This window comes from Apostichopus japonicus, chromosome 18 (assembly GCF_037975245.1).
Source record: "Apostichopus japonicus isolate 1M-3 chromosome 18, ASM3797524v1, whole genome shotgun sequence".
NCBI classification, from domain to species: Eukaryota; Metazoa; Echinodermata; class Holothuroidea; order Aspidochirotida; family Stichopodidae; genus Apostichopus; species Apostichopus japonicus.
In genome coordinates, this window is record NC_092578.1 from 6,568,503 (window position 1) to 6,588,275 (window position 19,773).

Below are 19,773 nucleotides of genomic sequence, written 5' to 3' on the forward strand. Positions count from 1 at the left end.
AGATGGAGCAATTTCAGAATAGTGAAAACTGTTTAAAGATTAAAAAAATTGTCTAACTGATTTTTATTCTTACCAGGAAGTTGTTATGGTTCTTACCCAGTAAACGATAATTCACATGTTATTCGTTCAAGTCAGACATTCTAAAATTCGAGATATACCCGCAAAAGTAAATAACTAAATATTTTCAAGCAGGCTGAAAATTGCAAAAAAGTTTTCAAAAGTACTTTTCTTGATGATTTCATAAATATCCAAGAGTGTTAATATAGACAATTGACTGTTTCAGAGAGGGTCAGTACGTTCGGATTGGCAATGCAATGTTTGTTGAAATTTGATCGTGGGTGACCATTAATCTTACACGATTTTAAATTTCAAACCGGGCTTATCCTAACACTCAAAGGATTTTGTCGCTTCGGCTACGAGTTATCGATCTTTTCTGATATACATGTTGATATCACATGTTGATATAGGCCTACATATTTATTTTAATTGTTGAGAACTGGTAAACCGGTAAAATTGTTCATACAAAGTCGCGTATTATCTGTTAATCCGATAAATTAGGTAACAGTTTGTATCGTGGCAAACTGAGAAAACTCCTTGACTCCCGAGATGTAGGCAAAACCAGCCATAAATGTTGAATCCTCAATGTTATGCTGAGCTGTGTTAAGAGAGTTTACAGTGGAAGTGATTGAAGCTTTTACTGCTTTGTGAATATAGAAACCAGTAGTTGTCGTAAGCCTTGATACAAGTCTTACACTGTATGTACCGAAGCGTGTGAATTAGGGCTTCACGGCTTGTTATTATTTTCAAGGTTCTTGTACTAGATAGGAAGAAGAAAGGAAACGGGATAATTAAAAGATCACAACTGGTGACCTATTTGTTTTTTTCTCCAAACAATGCAGCGTGAGTCGGGAAAATTTTCTGATAGTATAGTAATACTGTAACCCAAGTTCTACGTTTAGTATTGTATAAGGTAGTGTATAGGGCCTACTAGATATAGACTTCGTTCTAGAACCGACCTTATAAATGATTTTTTTTTTTTACGTTTCTATTCTTTTTGGCTAATATCATGAAGTATATGTTCTCTATTCAAGGAATTTTATACTTTGCACAAGGCATAACCGTTCGTCATATTCGCTAATTTGTCACCATCCTGATATGAGGGTCTGGGGTTGGGCCGGAGTCAGGATTATCACAATGACACTGGTTTTGGTATTCGTTTTCAGGTTCTATATATCTTAGGTCACTTAATAATAATTAAAGCCAAAAGGCTTAGTGAATCCTTGCCATGTTTTATATGACATCATTTCAAGTAAAATAACACAAGATTTTCAAGTGACATGTAACTTCCACACATAACAATAGAGTTCTAGAACTCACTTCAGTGAATCTACACACTCAGCTAAACCCTTCACTAAACCTACCAAGCAGCGATTTCGGAACGACACATCAGAGCCGTATATAGAGACGGCTCTGGTCCGTATTGTGGGATAGCGTCCTCTACTATCTTATCTTTTGGCTCAATGTCGTCTGAGAGCGTACATGGCAGCGTTTGTTAACCTTCTGTATGGACATTAATTATATATATATATATATATATATATATATATATATATATATATATATATATATATATATATATATATATATATATATATATATATATATATATATACTTTGGTTGCCATTTTGTTTTCAAGTTTTCGAGATGGTTGAATGCTTAAAAGACATAAAAACAACAAAACACGAATAACCAGGGTTTTTCTTCCTTTGTGTGTAAATCATTTATTAACGAAATCAGGATGTCAAATCAGAAATGTTTTCTGCGACCAGAGGACATAAGAGTTCATATGGTTATTTCAGCTTTTTTCGTTAAATGGCATTGTAACATAATTTAGTCTTTGTTATTTACTACCAGTCATCTAACTGGGATATCGTTCCGTGTAAGTAGACACATCATAACTAAAATAAAATGAAATATGACTTTTTTTGATTCATTTATGTATTTTATGAACAGAAAAGTGTATAATATAATAAACTTATAGGCACGTTATATCTTCCTGCATGCGCGTTAAAAAAATCTTTTCTTGTTTCACCAAATCACCAATTGAGTTTTTGTTAAAATTTTAAGAGTGTCTCTCTTCCTTTGAGCACGGCATTGATAACTTCAAACCGTAGTCCTATAATGGTATCTTGGTATAAGTGACTCATGTTGTAGGGTGCAACAGGGACGTAGCCAGGGGGGGGAGCAGGGGGAGCGACTGCTCCCCCCCTTTCAGTGTCGATTTTTTTTTTTCTTAGCATGGTATTTTGTCAGTGCTCTTTTGATCTTGAATACTCGTCAGCTCTGTTAACTCGATTATAATCGTAGTTACATTCACGCCTACTGATTCAACTACTTACTTAGTTTGGCAGATGCAATTAGCTTAATTTAGCCTATAGCATATAGCCTGTTACAAGCCTACAGTTGGCCACTGCGTACTAAAATCTACCTAACCGCACTCTATGGAATGTCACGAACCGTATGCACAACACACCGACATCGATGAAAGTAATAATAATAAATAATTATTACACTGCTAACGATATTTGTGTTTAGGCCACTGCATATCTGGCTATATTACAAAATCTGATATTTTATATTGTCTATCAGTTAAGTTCGTCAAATGTATTGAAGTCCAGACATTGGACAATAAACAAGAATCATCCTACTGAAAAAATTGTAAAGAGCGCTATGTTTGTCTTTCTGATATATTATGTAAAAGAACATGTAAAAGAATTCAACAGGAAACAAAATCTGCTGATAATATGATATCATATGATCAGGGGCGTAGCCAGTATGTAGCACTGTAGGTCCGGGCCTATACACTTTTTTGGCCAAGTTATCTTTTTTTTAAAAACACCCATATTTCAAATCCATAGGCTTGCTGGACGAGTTTATGATTCTAGACAGGAAAAACTATTGAAATGAACGTAGCGAGATTATGGCTGAATTAGGTGACCTATTCTTCTGTCATCTAGGCTGTCATTTCTATCGCGTGCCGTTTCATTCAACACTCTACCCGCCGAAAAAGACTAGGATCCGATCTTGTCAGTTTTTTACCATCTAGTTAAGAACCCGTTTACGCAGATAATATTTCAGTTGAGAAAACAGTTGAGAAATTTGCATCAGATGGCAATCGTCGGATAGCTCTCGCCTTCTCTTATTAGGCTAACTTAAACATTTACTAGCTACAGTTGCATGAAAGACAATTACTGGCTATAGTTGTATCAAAGACATTTCTGGCCTATCTTTGTATCTACAAGTATCAGAAGTTGAAATGTACAGTAAGACTACTCTGTACATGTACCTTGCTAATTTTAAATCCATTATGTAGTATGAATTACGTACTATTTTAACTCTTTTGTACACTCGAGAAGGGCTGTTTCCGGCCATCTAGGGGGTTTGTAAAACCAAAAAATTTTCTTGTACGCTCCGCGCCAACCGATGGTGGCGCTCCACTCAGATAGTCATGCTTACATCTTTGAAAATCCATATCAATCGCAAAAAAGTGCTCCCCCCCTTTCAAAATCCTGGCTACGTCACTGGGGTGCAACCAGAGGTGGATAAGGGCAGACATTTCTACGGGCTGAGTGACCAAACCGGTGGCGCTGAGGTCATAAAACAAGCGACGAACTTGGCGCCTCGGACAAACTTATAGCTCCTTCCGCGACCAACAGAAAATCGGCGCTTTCGGGTAACATGACTGTGTAACCCTTTCGAAACGGTAGTCTAATGCGCCACTTGGTGTAACCCATTAGTGTCTATGGGGGAGGGGGATGGGTGGCAAACGGGCGGGAGACCCCACTTGTATTTCATTCCCTACTTTTCGTGGTTTGGAGGACTAAATGGTCGTTCACTAAAGGACCGCGTAAAATGTTTTCTTAGTAACCAGCATCCCTACTCAAATATCTAAAACCGCCCACTCACTGGTCTTCGGATGTTTTTCTTTATTAATCAATAACATAAATTTTGGGAGTGTTCTGGCGAGGCGCCGGAAACTTGCCGGAAGGCCGCATATTGCGCGTACCTTTTATACTCAGACCCATCCCTGAAGGGTGGCGCTCCATGTCAGTTACAACTCCCCCTCCCCCTCCCCCGCCCTCCCTGACAAAACAAACATCTTAAGATGCACATTGAACATGGTGCAGTCACAATAGTACATTCTTCGATATTTTACAGAATATTCAGTACTAAGTATCAAATGAAATCGATGTATCAAAAGTCAAAACCAGAGATATTGTGATGAATATTCAAAACTGATGCTTTAAATGATGCTTTAAAAAAAATCCCCGTCAAAGTTAAATGTATAAATGAAGTGTACTAAGTACAATTTCTTTAAAAACATTTCCTGTGGACGATACCAGGGCCAGATTCATCATATTCTTCCTTGCTGATCCACATCTGTTGGAAGGTGGAGAGAGATGCTAGGATGGATCCACCAATCCAAACAGAGTATTTCCTCTCTGGTGGAGCAATGACCTTGATCTTCATGGTAGGAGGAGCAAGGCCGGAGATTTCCTTCTGCATACGGTCAGCGATACCAGGGAACATAGTAGTACCGCCGGAGAGGACAGTGTTAGCGTACAAATCTTTACGAATGTCCACGTCACATTTCATGATACTGTTGTATGTGGTCTCGTGGATTCCTGCTGATTCCATACCAAGGAAAGATGGCTGCATCATAGCCTCGGGGCACCGGAAGCGTTCGTTGCCAATGGTGATGACCTGACCGTCTGGAAGCTCGTAACTCTTTTCGAGAGAAGAGCTGGAGGCAGCAGTTGCCATTTCTTGCTCAAAGTCAAGAGCAACGTATGCAAGCTTTTCTTTGATATCCCGAACGATTTCACGTTCAGCTGTAAAGAAATTTAATGAAAGAAACTAAATGAATAAGTTCATAATATATATTTATATATATATTATATATATTACAGTGGCTGCTTTGTCGACAGTGTTGTGCATTTCACTATGAACTGAATATTTGGCGTGCCGTGGAATATTTCATAGTATTTGACCTATTCATATAAACTGTGAGATCTCACCTGTTGTGGTGAATGTGTAGCCTCTTTCAGTCAGGATCTTCATGAGGTAATCTGTGAGGTCACGACCGGCAAGATCAAGACGAAGGATGGCGTGAGGGAGGGCGTACCCCTCATAGATGGGTACCGTGTGAGAGACACCGTCACCAGAGTCCATGACTATACCAGTGGTACGACCAGATGCATACAGGGACAGCACGGCTTGAATAGCGACATAGAAGGCCGGGGAATTGAATGTCTCAAACATGATCTTTAGAAGAAGAAGGAAAATATTTAAAAAAAATCAAAGTACATCATACATTTTATTTTGTATCGGAAATGCTTATTTGTTACATATGACTCTGAGCAGTATTCCATTCAAAACGTCTCGAAAATTGAATGTTAAGCATAACGAAAAAAACCGAAAGCAAAGAAAGAACGGATTACTTGCACCCAGTGAGTAGAAGTTACCTTTTGGAGCATGCATGATATAGATTTGTGATTTTACATTAAACATTCTATTTCAATAGACTTTAATGTAAGCATTAAAATCTCGTAAAGAGATAATGTTACTTGATCTTATTTATACAAAATTTGAAACCAATTCTAACACCTTTTGTTTTGCAAGGGCATACTTTTTTTTACCTGGGTCATCTTTTCTCTGTTGGCTTTGGGGTTGAGGGGAGCTTCCGTGCAGAGGATAGGGTGCTCTTCCGGAGCAATTCTCAGTTCATTGTAGAAGGTGTGATGCCAGATCTTCTCCATATCATCCCAGTTTGTGACGATACCGTGTTCGATTGGATATTTCAGAGAGAGGATACCACGTTTGCTCTGTGCTTCATCTCCAACGTAACTGTCTTTTTGTCCCATGCCTACCATCACACCCTGAATTAAAAAAAACCATGCATGTCATCAGTATTAAATATTAAAGTAGGTGGTAACATTTAAAAAGCAGCTCCTCTTTGGGGCGATTGGTCGGTGACTTTACCAAACCAACTCAAAATTAGATTTCAATTCACCACACTAAGACACCCTACTACAGATTTATCATGGCATTCTTTTCTAATCCCTTTCTCTTATTATTGATATTTAATATTGGTCACATACGATAGAAAAGAAATGTTGGAAAATTTAAATATAGTTTTCATTAAAAAAAAACTGCTTTAACGTCACTGTGTCGATCTATTCTTGATAACGTCGGTAAACACGACAAACGTTTACATCGAATATTATATTAAAGTCTGGGAGGAGAAAAATTTATACTAGATCTTCCTCTCAGATGTTATATGGACACTAGATTATTCCATCTTCTCGTATCTTACAAGGGGAGGGGTCGCAAGGGGCCGGGGATGGATGAAAAAGTGGTGATATTAAATATGAAGTGCAGTTGAATGACTAATGATACACGATCATATTGTAAAGCCCCCTTTCATGGTCCACTGAATAAGCGTTTCCTCACTGATCTGGTGAGTTGCACTGTACAGTATAACTTTTATGCAAATTTATGAACACGACATAAATTTGCATATAGTATTAGTTTAATGTATATGTGGCGTCACGGTTTGGATCGTAAATACTCTTAGAAGGTCCGTTACTTTTACGTCACGAATACCAAAAAACTCTTCCAAGATCGAAGAAGTCCAAATTTCATAGAAGTTATATACACGTAAAGATCTAGCGTAGTATGTATAGATGCATGCCTACACTGATATACTGTTTACCTGCAGTATGTTCATAATACTCACGCGCTGAGCCACCCCTCCCCCCCCCCACACACACACACATACCGCCCCCATTTTCTCCATCACCATCAACGTCCGATCAAACCAAAGGTAAAATGTCTTTGATCATACGGTTACCGTTGTAAACGACTAACTAAAACCACTGTATCTCTTTCATCGTGTTTTCTCCATTCATGCAGGGATAACGTAATGCATTATCGTGTGTATGGTTTCAACCCTTTTAAAAAAAAGAGTATATATCGTTATGAACCTGGTGCCTTGGCCTTCCTACGATTGATGGGAATACCGCACGAGGGGCATCATCGCCAGCGAAACCGGCCTTACACATACCGGATCCATTGTCAATAACTAAAGCTTGAATATCCTCGTCCATTGTGGCTTATACTGCGATGTCTCGATTATCTACCCAAAAAAAAAGAGGAAAGAACTAATGTCAAGAAATGCATATAAAACAAAAATCACATCTTAAAATGAAATGAAACCTTGAGCAGGGGTGATAGCCAAGCACCTTTATCTCAGGGGCCCCAATGCATTTCTAGATGGGGTAGGGGTAGGAAGAGGGAGAGGGAGCAGAAAAATATTTGGAGGAACCTGCCACAACCCCCCCCCCCTTCAACCCCAATTGGCTACGTCACTGACCTTTGATAGTCAAAACTATAACCATGGAAGTATTACTCTGACAGGGTAATTAAGAAAATCCAAACTCGACAAAAACACCTTTTTAATATATACACGCGGGGTGGTCAGTCGTGGTCAGTCGCATCTGGTCAGTCGTACACCCTTCTCCCTGACTTCTACCCACCATTGTGGGAAGTAGTTTGTAATTTCGTTCCAACGACCGAAAACAAAATATCCATCCCCCACACTTTACCACACAGACTGCATCACTGTACACTATGTTAATAACTTTATAAAGAAAGAAATAATCAATCGCGTTTAAAGAAACACATAGAAACACAAAGAAACACATCTTCTTTTGCAAGGGCGTAGGAACCGGGGGGCTGGGGGGCGCCAGCCCCCCCAGTGAAAAATGTGGAGGGGCGGAAGTATCATTCCGCCCCCCCCCCCCGCTTCGCAAGTCAGAAAACCCCTTTTTCATTTCCAAATGAGAAAAAAATCTCATTTGGAGCACCAAATTGCATCTAAGGCCTGGTGAAAATACAAAATTAAGTTTACAAAATGGAGTGGGTGTTGAAGTGTGCTATATTGCACCAAATTGCATCTGAGGCTACCTGGAAATGCAAAAAATTCCAAAGGGGAGGGGGACACCCCCTCCCCTTAGACCCCTCCCCAGGCCGGCCATCAGTCTTCAGCCCCACCCCCACTCAAAAGTACCTTCCTACGCCACTGTTCTTTTGCAAAGATTGTTTTTGTGGTAGTATTTATACGTGCAACGAATACTTGCAAATGCGGCGGCTACGTTACAGCTCACAGGTCAGTAGCCAGTAACATCATTGCCATGACCACACTCTTTATTTATACCCTTCTTTGGGTATAGGTAAAACAAAGTGTTGGAATTGCCACACGACGAGGTTCGCCGGTGTAAAGTGTGAACATTCACAGTATATTTGTTTCTTGTTCTGTATGATGATTAATTCTTCAGATCGATAGAGAGCTCAGCTGTTCCAGCGTTGTCAGGCGTTGTATAGTTGAATTGATTTAGTTTGGTTTGATGTGAACAGAGTCTGTATATATAACGTACGAAAGTTGTGGAATATGACTAAAACCATTACACGTTTGCGAATATATTGAAACCGCACCATATTCAAATTATCATTAACACAGTTTAAGCATATAGGATAGTTTTCCTTCTGAAAAGAGCAGGACATATATATAGCTAGAACGGGAGTCTAGTGACCTTTGGTCGGTGACCTTTGGGCTGTCAGTGACCTATGGGCTGATATGTGCGCTCTACCTACTATGGTATCCTGCCCTTAGTTGGAAAAAGGGATGGGTACCCTACACAATTCTCAAACTATTTCCCACGAAAAATCAGTCCTGATAGAAAAATAAAGAAGGGGGGGGGGGGGGGGGGAGACAGAAGCAAAATAACTATACTCTCCTGATCACCAGGGTAGCTAGGGTTTATGGGGCCCAGCTTCAAGAATACACACTGGGTCCCTTTACCCTCAACTTCATCTAAGCTGAACTTTACGCAACGCAACAAGGAAACTTCACGCAAGGAACTTTACGTAACAAGGAAAGGTATCATAATAAATCTGGTATTCGAACTGGGCAGTTAATTTTTCAACCAGAAGAAAAAACGATTTTAGTGAAATAAAACAAACTAAGGTATGTTGGTACTCATTAAAATTCTTATTCAAAATATGATAGGCAGTTATGATTTGTTGTCCCAAAAATGTCGGCACCAAGGCTTGCGGATCTCCTGGACGTTGGGAGCCCTGGTTCAACGAACCGCATGAATTGCCTATTACTACGCCTCTACCCCTGATGAAAGTAAAGAAGTACACTGCCAATTCTCTTGCAACTCTCCGCTCTTATAATTGTTATAACACAAATATGAGTCGCCGGCTTAGCCCGGCTCTGGGTTGAAACCCACAATTTTCATCCTGAGCTGAGCCGTGAGAAAGAAAACAAAGCACTCTTCACGATATGATTACTAAAACGGGAATCTGTTAATATTCGAGGTAAACTGACAACTTGGAAGTTATAGGTCACAACTAAGTTCGAAGGGCGAGACGTATGCGTTCAAAGGCTCTACCAACTTTGTCAGACAACGTTAAACGTATGCGGAGAAGCGTGGATAGTTAAATATATACAGTGTGATCTCTTGAACAACGTACATATAGTTTATAGCATATCCACACCGCTTCTTTTTATAGAGACTAGTTTTGTTTGTTCCTATACTCCTACATAGGTCTAGTGTTGCAACTGCAAAGAAGGGAATGGTACAGACTGAGTAAAAACTGACAGAACACGGTAAGGGGGGGGGGGAGGGGAGCTCGCATAATGTGTGGTACAGAGACCCATATCAACCCAACAGTTAAAACTGTCAGCTGGGCGCGGTTTAGCTGCTGCCATGTGGAGGGATTGTCTCTATGTCAGGCAGGTTATCGTTAACCGGGGTAATATTGTAAAGCGCTTCGAGCCTTTGGGAAAGGCGCTATATAAAAATTTGAAATTATTAATACTATTTTAATTATTATTATTATGTTACTGTATAAGTGCAATGAACTGTCCATTCGCTTCATAAACAGCCTTAACGACAAAATGGACTACGCCCAATTTTTTTTTTTTTTTGAACGCAAAGTACGTATAGACTGGACACCGCGTTGCATCCGATGTGACAGTGTTACTTGCCTATAAAGGCCGCATATTGATAATTATGTTTCGAATGTAACTAGGTTTCTCTGAGCTTTAATACTTAGAATTGTCAAATTAAGGCAAATACCGATGTATGCTATGATGTGTTGTGTTGAGTGTTTTGTGAATGTCGGAAGTTATGCTGACATAGTATGCATATACCACAAAAAGCTTTAATTGAATGCATGAGGTAACATAGGCCTAAGTACAATACATACGGAATATATTTAGACAATACAAAGTAAATAAATAAATAAATAATTATATTAGTAAATAAATAACGGTGGTATACGAACCAGTCCTGTGAAACAAATCCGATACGACGAAAGAACGGTTAGTAAATAAACCTATATGTCGATGTCGCACCTGCTATGTATACGTTTATCATTAAAAATTACTCATTGTGTGGTGATCACAGAAAGCAGGTGCAGGGGTTTAACCATATATGGTAAAAAAAAAGAAAAATGTATTGATTTATGGATTGGATATGAGCGAGAAATGAATATTCATTTTTAACGCCTTTCAAATAAACCTAAGAAAATCGATACTGAAACGATATTTCTTTTACTTTTTTTTTTCATTTTAATTTTCACTGAATATAGGAATGCTATTGGTTTATTCAGTCATGTGACAAATATTACTTGGGAAGAGTGGCAACGAGTGGATGAGGTCTGAGAGATAGACAGAGAGGATGGGGGTAAGGGAGGGAGAGGGAAGTAGGGAGAGGGGAGCCTCTCCCGAGGGACGGGATATGAAAGCAGAGGAGAGGGAAAGGGGAGGTAGGGGGAGGTATGGCATTTTAATAGTTTAATCATGTTCTTTCTTTTTTTCTAGTAACAGTCGATATGGTTGTAAAAACATCTTTTATTTATTATTTATCTCGACCAAAGCAAAGAAAGGAATCCCAAGTGCAGGCAGTTCTTTAAAGCGCGCCAACAATCAGGAATTAAATGGAATATATAGAAGATATAACGAAAAACATTTGGAGGAAATAAACGAAGCCTGATAAATTGTAATCCAATAAAAACTAATTTATTATCGATGTCTATAAATCACTTATTAAAGAAGGCTATTGTACACTTGAATATCTAAAGATTCACTTTTAAATATGAACAAAAAAACTATAAAACAAAAGGGAGAATTTTCTGTACATGTCCTCGATTATTTCAGGTACATATTTTACACACACATTTTCCGGTTTATATATATATATATATATATATATATATATATATATATATATATATATATATAAATATATATATATTGGTCACTTTCGGTGATCATGCACTGAAGAAGAGCTAGTTTTGCTCGAAAGCTCTGCAAAAACCAAACATTGGCTGTTTTACTTCCAATCATTTACCTAATTCAATTATTGTATCTCACTCGAGATCCAGCCTTTCTCTAAATGCAGCATAGTTGTTTAACAGTTTTTCCGTTATTCCTATATATATAAATATATATATATATATGTATATTGCTTTTATTTGGAAAACGTTCGATATCCGAACTAAATTCTGATTGTGACCCATGGCTTGAACCTAGTTCTTAAAGTGATCTAGGCTTGATAAAGTACTGCAGTAGAACTATATCGTCATTTTTCGTCATATCTATAGAAATATATCGCTGCAATTATTTTGTTAATTAAAGTTTGGTGATTGCATGGATTTGCAAAACTTTGTATGAAATTGCATGAATTATCTCAAACTTTCTTGAGAGATGGGAATGCTGTACTCTTTGTGATATAGACGTATCATGTATTATCTTAGTGTTCGATGCAGGCCGTGAAAGTACGCATACATATGCAACTGATCAAGAGGTGCATGGCCCTGTATATGTATGTCCATGTACACAGTACACAGTACAGTATAACTATACGTCAGATTAAAAGCATTTCCTGTGGACTATGCTTGGACCAGATTCATCATATTCTTCCTTGCTGATCCACATCTGTTGGAAGGTGGAGAGAGATGCTAGGATGGATCCACCAATCCAGACAGAGTATTTCCTCTCTGGTGGAGCAATGACCTTGATCTTCATGGACGGTGGTGCGAGAGCGGAGATTTCCTTCTGCATGCGGTCAGCGATACCAGGGAACATAGTAGTACCTCCGGAGAGGACAATGTTAGCGTACAAATCTTTACGAATGTCCACGTCGCATTTCATGATACTGTTGTATGTGGTCTCGTGGATTCCTGCTGTTTCCATACCAAGGAAAGATGGCTGCATCATAGACTCGGGGCACCGGAAGCGTTCGTTGCCAATGGTGATGACCTGACCATCAGGTAGTTCATAACTTTTCTCCAGAGATGAGCTTGATGCAGCGGTTTGCATCTCTTGCTCGAAGTCAAGAGCTACATATGCGAGTTTTTCCTTGATATCACGGACAATTTCACGTTCAGCTGGGATAGGTACAAATGCAAAACAAAAGACATGTTAAACACAAACTGAATATAAATATTGTTTCTACTAACATTCCTATTAGCTCATAATTCATGAAGGACATGTAAGACTTTAAGTACTAATTTTACAGTCGTCGGTGAAATATTTGAGTACTTCTATCACTCAAGCCATCCGCTGCTGGTTTTGATGGTGTTTCTGCTATTATTGTAAAGCATGTTGCCCATTCATTATGTATTCCACTCACATATCTTTGTAATCTCTCTTTTGAGCTTGGTGTTGTTCCCACATCTTTAAAAATAGCTCGAGTTGTTCCTGTCTTTAAGGCCGGTGAAAAGGAATCCGTGAATAATTATAGACCCATTTCAGTTCTCCCATGTTTCTCCAAGGTAATCGAAAAAATAATGTTCTCACGGTTATATAACTTTATTGCTAAGCATAATTTACTGTATAACTATCAATTTGGTTTCCTTCCTGGCCGCTCAACTACACATGCTATTTTACATTTTACTTGTAAAGTTATGGAAGCTTTCGAAAATAATCAGTATGCTTCTGGTATATTTCTGGATCTGTCGAAGGCGTTTGATACCCTTGACCATAACATTTTACTTGAAAAAATTAGTCATTATGGAATCCGGGGAACTGTACTTCAGTGGTTCAAAAGCTATCTTGCTGATCGTCACCAGTTTGTTGTTATTAATAATATAAATTCTGATTCTAAGCCAATTAAGTGTGGTGTTCCTCAAGGGTCCATACTTGGTCCATTGTTGTTTATAATTTATGTTAATGACCTCTATAGAGCCAGCAACACATTTCATATAATCTCTTATGCTGATGATACTAACCTGTTCTTTTCCAGTAATGACATAAATTTTCTATTGGATACTATACAGAATGAGTTTACATATATTCATGATTGGTTTTGTGCAAATAAATTGTCACTAAATGTTAAGAAAACTACCTCTATTGTGTTTAGTACACCTTCAAAGCACTTAAATCCTAACATTAATAGTATCAGACTTTGCGGTGTTGATGTTATGCTGTCTAAGACTACTAAATTTCTTGGGGTTTATATAGATAATCATCTTTCTTGGAATAATCATATTCAGAATATTTGCATGAAAGTGTCTAAAGGCGCTGGAATTCTTAATAGACTTCGCCAAATCATTCCCAGAAGCACACTGGTCACTTTGTATAATACACTCATACTTCCCTATCTTACATATTGTAATGTTATTTGGGGTAGTACCCATGCCTCTAGAATTCAACCCCTTTACTTACTTCAAAAGAGAGCTATTCGTTATATTTGTAATGCGGATTACCTCCAGCATACAGCACCCCTGTTTACTACTCTTAACGCTCTTAGTATCTATGATATAAATCGTTACTATGTTGGTATTTTTATTTTCAATTGGTTACATGATAATGCTCCGTCGACTTTTCGCAACTATTTTCAGTTACGTAACGATCCTTATCCCAACCGTGCGCCAAATCAATTGACTGTTCCTTACTTTAGACTTAGGTCTGCACAACTTGGTATTCGTTATGTCGGCGTAAAACTTTGGAATTCCCTCCCTACTACTATTACTGGTTGTAAAAGTTTGAACACCTTCAAAAAACGTCTTAAAGAGTATCTTATATCAAACTATCATTGATTTTGTATTTCCTTTCTTTGCCATCTTTGTTCTGTTTTCTCTGTATACTTAAGCTTTCATTCTATATTTTATTTGTAAAGGGGTGTCAACGTAAACAAGCTCTGCAGAGCTTCTTGTTGGCACTCCTCAATCTCTTGTTCGTTTGTACATTTACCCACGTCTATTGTCATAATTGCATACTTTATTGCGAGAGATTGAAATAAAGTCTTAAAGTCAAAAAAAAAAGTCATTTGCTGCAGTTCATAGCTTGTATACAAGCGGAAACTCTTCCATTTGTGTTCAGAATTTCATGCCATTATACATTCTCCGAAATGCAGAATGGAACAAGACAAAACCCTTCTTATACACTGATCATTACGTCCCCAGTTACGAAATTGTGTAAGCAGCCCTTCACCAGAATTGGGTCTACGCGGTGTTTTTGCATGGTAATCTGCAGTCTTATTTCCAAATAGTATAGAATTGACTCGCTGCGAGTGTCTACAATGATAACTCTTTCAAAAAAGTGATTTCAGTCTTCTCCTTAGATTAAGTTATGATAAAAATGACAAAATTATATTTATGAATTTATATAATTATGATCAAATTAGTTCTATAAGAGTGACAAACCTTTTTACAGTTGTAAAGTTAAATTTACATGAATTCACTCTTTGATGAGAGTAACCTTTCACTCCTCCGTACAGCGTCATCATCCTGGACACTCCCCGAAATTGAATTCTTACTTTTTGGAAATAAGACTGCAGTTTACCATTCAAAAACACATGCGTAGACCTAGTTCTGGTAAAATGCTGCTTTGTTGAGAGTGTGTGCATTTCACTATGTAATGAATATTTGGCGTGCCGTGGATTTTTTCATAGTATTTGACCTATTCATGAAAACTGTATAAGATCTCACCTGTTGTTGTGAATGTGTAGCCTCTTTCAGTCAGGATCTTCATGAGGTAATCTGTGAGGTCACGACCGGCAAGATCAAGACGAAGGATGGCGTGAGGGAGGGCGTAGCCCTCATAGATGGGTACCGTGTGAGAGACACCGTCACCAGAGTCCATGACTATACCAGTGGTACGACCAGATGCATACAGGGACAGCACGGCTTGAATAGCGACATAGAAGGCCGGGGAATTGAATGTCTCAAACATGATCTATAGAAGAAGAAAGGACATATATATATATATTTACATTGAAAACTTATGTCATACATGAAATGTGAGGCTAGTAACATACTAACATACCAACAAAAGACTGTAAATGGTGTTTCAGTGGGAATTGTATATAAAAGATACCCGTACGTCTGTACAACGTATTGATAAACAAACAAGTTTCTCGCGTTTTCATTCTGTTTTACACGTAGATGTTTTTGTTAATATGAACGTGAATTGAAAACAAACAAGAATATTTGAGTGAGACTAAACAAATATTTGAATTACCTGTGTCATCTTTTCTCTGTTGGCTTTGGGGTTCATTGGGGCTTCTGTGCAGAGTACTGGGTGTTCCTCTGGAGCTACTCGGAGTTCATTGTAGAACGTGTGATGCCAGATCTTCTCCATATCATCCCAGTTTGTGACGATACCGTGTTCGATTGGATATTTCAGAGAGAGGATACCACGTTTGCTCTGTGCTTCATCTCCGACGTAGCTGTCTTTCTGCCCCATACCGACCATCACACCCTGTTTGGAAAACAAAAGAACTCACGGTCAAGGTTGGTTGATCAAACAACGACAGACTATAGTGTTGTTGAGCACTGTAATTGACTTGTATACAAATCTTAGGAAATCGAGAGGCTCCTAAAAAGGATTTCATTGGTTCCTGCCGACGAGTTCTCTAACTGTTGTATTTCCCGCTGGTTCCCATGCCCTTCGAAAATCGAGAAATCAAATACATTGTTGGACAGAGAGGAGGGTAGGAGGGGGTAGGAGGGGTAGTATCAATTCTATAATCAGTTTTATCTATATCTATATACGTGCGAACTAACCTCTGTAGACTCGAGATCATCTCTATCGTTTTACACTGTAATCTATTTCGCACTTTTCAGACTGTGACCTGCCTGTTACAAACTATCTCTACTACTTAAATACCGCCCTCTCTATTTTCGTCTCGTATCAGAGACATAAATCAAGTACCAATTTTCAATAGAACTCGAAATATTTAGATTCTTAATCTGTAATTAATTAAGACTTGTAAGATGTTAACTCTTATTATACATCTTTCCTATCTTCCCGGGGCTTTTTGTGCAAGCCTTCTATATAAAATCACATGGTTCTTACCTGATGTCTTGGTCTTCCTACGATTGATGGGAACACAGCACGAGGGGCATCATCGCCAGCGAAACCGGCCTTGCACATACCGGATCCATTATCAATAACCAGGGCCTGTACTTCGTCATCCATGTTTGATTAGTTAGTGTTGGCTTGGTTTGTTTGTCTAATCGAAGCAAAGAGGTTGACGTGGACCTAAATAGTTGAGAGTTATAAACAAATAGAAATAAAGTAACCTAAGCAACGTAAACAATCGATAAGCTATATATGATGGTGTTGGCGATCGCCGTCATTGCTATCGCAAGAGTCCGCGTCATCGTCATCGTAGTCGTAACCTTGACCACGACCGTCATTCGTCACAATAATCGCCATTGTTTCCGTTAATGTAACTATATGATGTCGTCGACACCCTTACAAAGTACGTCATCGTCGTCGACACCGTCACCGATGTCGTCAACGTCGTCGTCACCGATGTTGTCACAGTGAACGGCACCGTGACTGTTATCTTTGTATCATACCGCTATACGACAACGGTTTGGCATGATAAGTCTATTTTAGCAATAGTTGGAATTACAGTTGCATCATACCGTAACACATTATACAATGGAATGAAATTTTCATAGTTAGCATCGCAAGGGAAAACACTTCATTCAGGAACTAAATTTAAACTCTTCTCTAATCTAAGTAAAGTTACAGCGTGTATTACAACAGGGAGGTCTCTTAAAACCCTCACGCTTTATGGGTCATATGTTATCATTACATGTGACGTCAGAAATTTGTAATAATACACGATACTGACGTCAATGACAAACAGTCATGTTCTACTGTGTTTTTAACGTAACAAGAAACTTTCAACTCATTGATTGTACACCTGCTAGTTCAATAGTCTGCTAATCACACCGATGCCAATGCCACCGATGCCACCGAGAACAATACATTACAGTTAACAATGTTGTGTAATACATCTCAGAAATGGGAGGAACAATCAACTTTACATCAATACAACAATTGTTGCTGTGTATATTATGTATCAATTTGCCGCTCCCCAATCTTCCCATTTTAAGAATGCAAGCTGAAACAAACGTAGATTCTTTCCAAAGTCGGTGTCATAGGGTGTGGTTCTTGGATACGATATCCTTATCGCTGATTGGACAAACCAAAACTGACGTCAGCTATTTAAGTCTTTAGCTATTCATTGTCCTTTTGATATGTGTAAGAGCAATGAACCTACTCTACAAATAACACCAGAAATGCAATGACAAAGCAAGGATTGATATGAATATTCATAGATATGAATATGAATATAGATATGAATATTTATAATATGGCTTTCTAATCTTTATCAGTTTACATAAGGTGAAGAAAATGTCATCACATAAAGATAAAGGACTTTGTTTATCACACTTTTCGAGTACTGAGATAAGTTAATGGATATTTGCTTTAAGAAAATTCCAAGAGTACTTGAGTGTGTAACTTAGGATATATGAAACACCCTAACGTTATTTTATTATCATTATGCGTGGGCCACAGAGATTGCCCCGATAAGAAAACTATTGAACAGACGATCATAAAATTATACCTAATAGATTTGGCAAAGCCACGCAGCTAAGTTGGGCACAACGTGTTACGTCTTTCCGATATACACGGAGCCTAATTCTGCACTCGCCCTATTATGTGCCCAGGCTCTATCTTGGGTGATATTTCTTAAAGAGTATACCTATACCATGAGAATAGGAACATGACCGATGATCATTATAACTCATTACTTCTGTAGAATGACTTAATCAGTAAATTAATGGATTAAACATAAAGGTAAATGGATATTTCGGTATATATCATTGAGTTTGTATTAATTGGTATTTAATTTCAAGTTTAATGGCGCATATCTTGAAATTTAAAATTTTTAAACAAATTTTTGTGTTTTTGGAAACACATTGATTGAAAGTTGACCCTAACATTTATGTGACGCTGTTAAAATTTAAAGCTTGTATAAAAAACAGATCGTTGTGGCCAAATCTTGGTGTAGGACCATTTATGATGATGTTCAGTATTAGAAGAAAAAACACACACACACCGTTGCCTCACCCTTCTAATGATGATGCACTGATCAACCAACCGATATTTTGCAATATAAAATTGTCTGGTGTTATCATGTAATTCAAAACAAGTTTAAATGTGCATCCTCCAATGGACGTACTTCACTTATTCTTCTGGAACTTGGAAGACGTAGGAGAATTGCGCTTCAATGTTCTCCAGTGCCCCCAGACCCCAACCCGGTCCCGTCCGCGTATTTTTTTTTCCCAGGACGAACGTGGGCATCGGCCAATCAAATCCCTGGATTCCAAACATGTGACGCTTTTTCAAAAAACATGTTCTGAATCTTTTTCCTAGTTTTGACCCCAGATTATGAACGACAATCCTGCAATTTCCTAGAAACTGTATCCTTAACCCACTTTTTAAACCCTAACTCTGATTTCAAACGAATTTGTAAATTCCTGAAAAACCTGAAACCCACGTTCGTCCTGGCAAAAAAAACGCGTCCCGTCCTACATACGCCTATGTTGATCATATATAAAATATTGTTGACAATATAATATTGTTTACATGTTATACAACAAAAAAAGAAGAAAAAAAAACATATCCCAAAGAAGTCACATATAGAGTTAACTAAGATTATTATGACAAATAAAAGAATAAAACTATTCATGGTAATCCGGATTGTTAATTAATAGTTATGCTTCATATTGAATATTTAATGATAATTATTAAGACTGGCTTGAACCGAAATATAAATGTATAAAGAAAAAAACGAACGGACTCACAAATTATAATGATAACGTCTTTGACAAACTTACCGGTTTAGATTTTCACGGAGTAGTAGTCTTCTTGGAGGTAGGCGCTTGGCGAATAAAGTAATAATTATACACACGAACTATAGATATTTAATCAAGATTTCCAGCTTCAGAGTGGACTTGGTATAGACAGAGCTTTACTGAACTTACAACGTGCCCAAATAAGGTTAGACGTGTCTTGTCTGCAAATAAAGAATGCTATCAGTGAAAATATGTGAATATTCATGCTGCAGGGACACACAATCTCGTTTTTATTTGTAGACTAGATTAGGTGTTTGCTTAAAAGAGGTATGTCTATACATGGCTATTAAGAAAAAAATAGTGCTGAGTGTTTATTCTCAGTTAAGTATTGGATGGCCTCATCGTGTATGTGAACAGCGTGTATGTAATGTCAGAGTCATTTCCCAACTAGTGGTCGTTCACGCAGTAGCTCGCTATATATATATATATATATATATATATATATATATATATATATATATATATATATATAT

At 38.0% G+C, this 19,773-nt stretch overlaps 1 protein-coding gene across 3 annotated transcripts; it reads right to left on the reverse strand.

Annotated features, from left to right (window-relative positions):
- Positions 1–1,756: 1,756 nt before the first annotated feature.
- On the reverse strand, positions 1,757–19,441 carry LOC139958749 (actin, non-muscle 6.2-like). 3 transcript variants are annotated; one of them, XM_071956069.1, is made up of 5 exons: positions 19,283–19,441; positions 16,437–16,622; positions 15,600–15,839; positions 15,068–15,314; positions 1,757–4,893 (listed from the first exon to the last, which is right to left on the reverse strand). In XM_071956069.1, exons 2-5 carry the CDS (start codon positions 16,557–16,559, stop codon positions 4,376–4,378), a joined length of 1,128 nt encoding a protein of 375 aa, XP_071812170.1. In that variant the 5' UTR covers positions 16,560–16,622; positions 19,283–19,441; the 3' UTR covers positions 1,757–4,375. The 3 variants fall into 3 exon arrangements, with proteins under 3 accessions (XP_071812170.1, XP_071812171.1, XP_071812169.1); XM_071956070.1 differs by lacking the exons at positions 15,068–15,314; positions 15,600–15,839; positions 16,437–16,622; positions 19,283–19,441 and adding exons at positions 5,080–5,326; positions 5,701–5,940; positions 7,048–7,199; positions 10,418–11,403; XM_071956068.1 differs by lacking the exon at positions 1,757–4,893 and adding an exon at positions 11,128–12,523.
- Between the last annotated feature and the right edge of the window lie 332 nt (positions 19,442–19,773).

Bases quoted from the DNA above. Each gene is read 5' to 3' on its own strand.
- LOC139958749 (XM_071956069.1), bottom strand. From the start codon at position 16,559: ATGGATGACGAAGTACAGGCCCTGGTTATTGATAATGGATCCGGTATG. The intron at 15,840-16,436 runs GTAAGAACCATG...TTTTCCAAACAG, and splicing joins TAGGAAGACCAAGACATCAG to GGTGTGATGGTCGGTATGGG. The intron at 15,315-15,599 runs GTAATTCAAATA...CTTCTTCTATAG, and splicing joins ACAGAGAAAAGATGACACAG to ATCATGTTTGAGACATTCAA.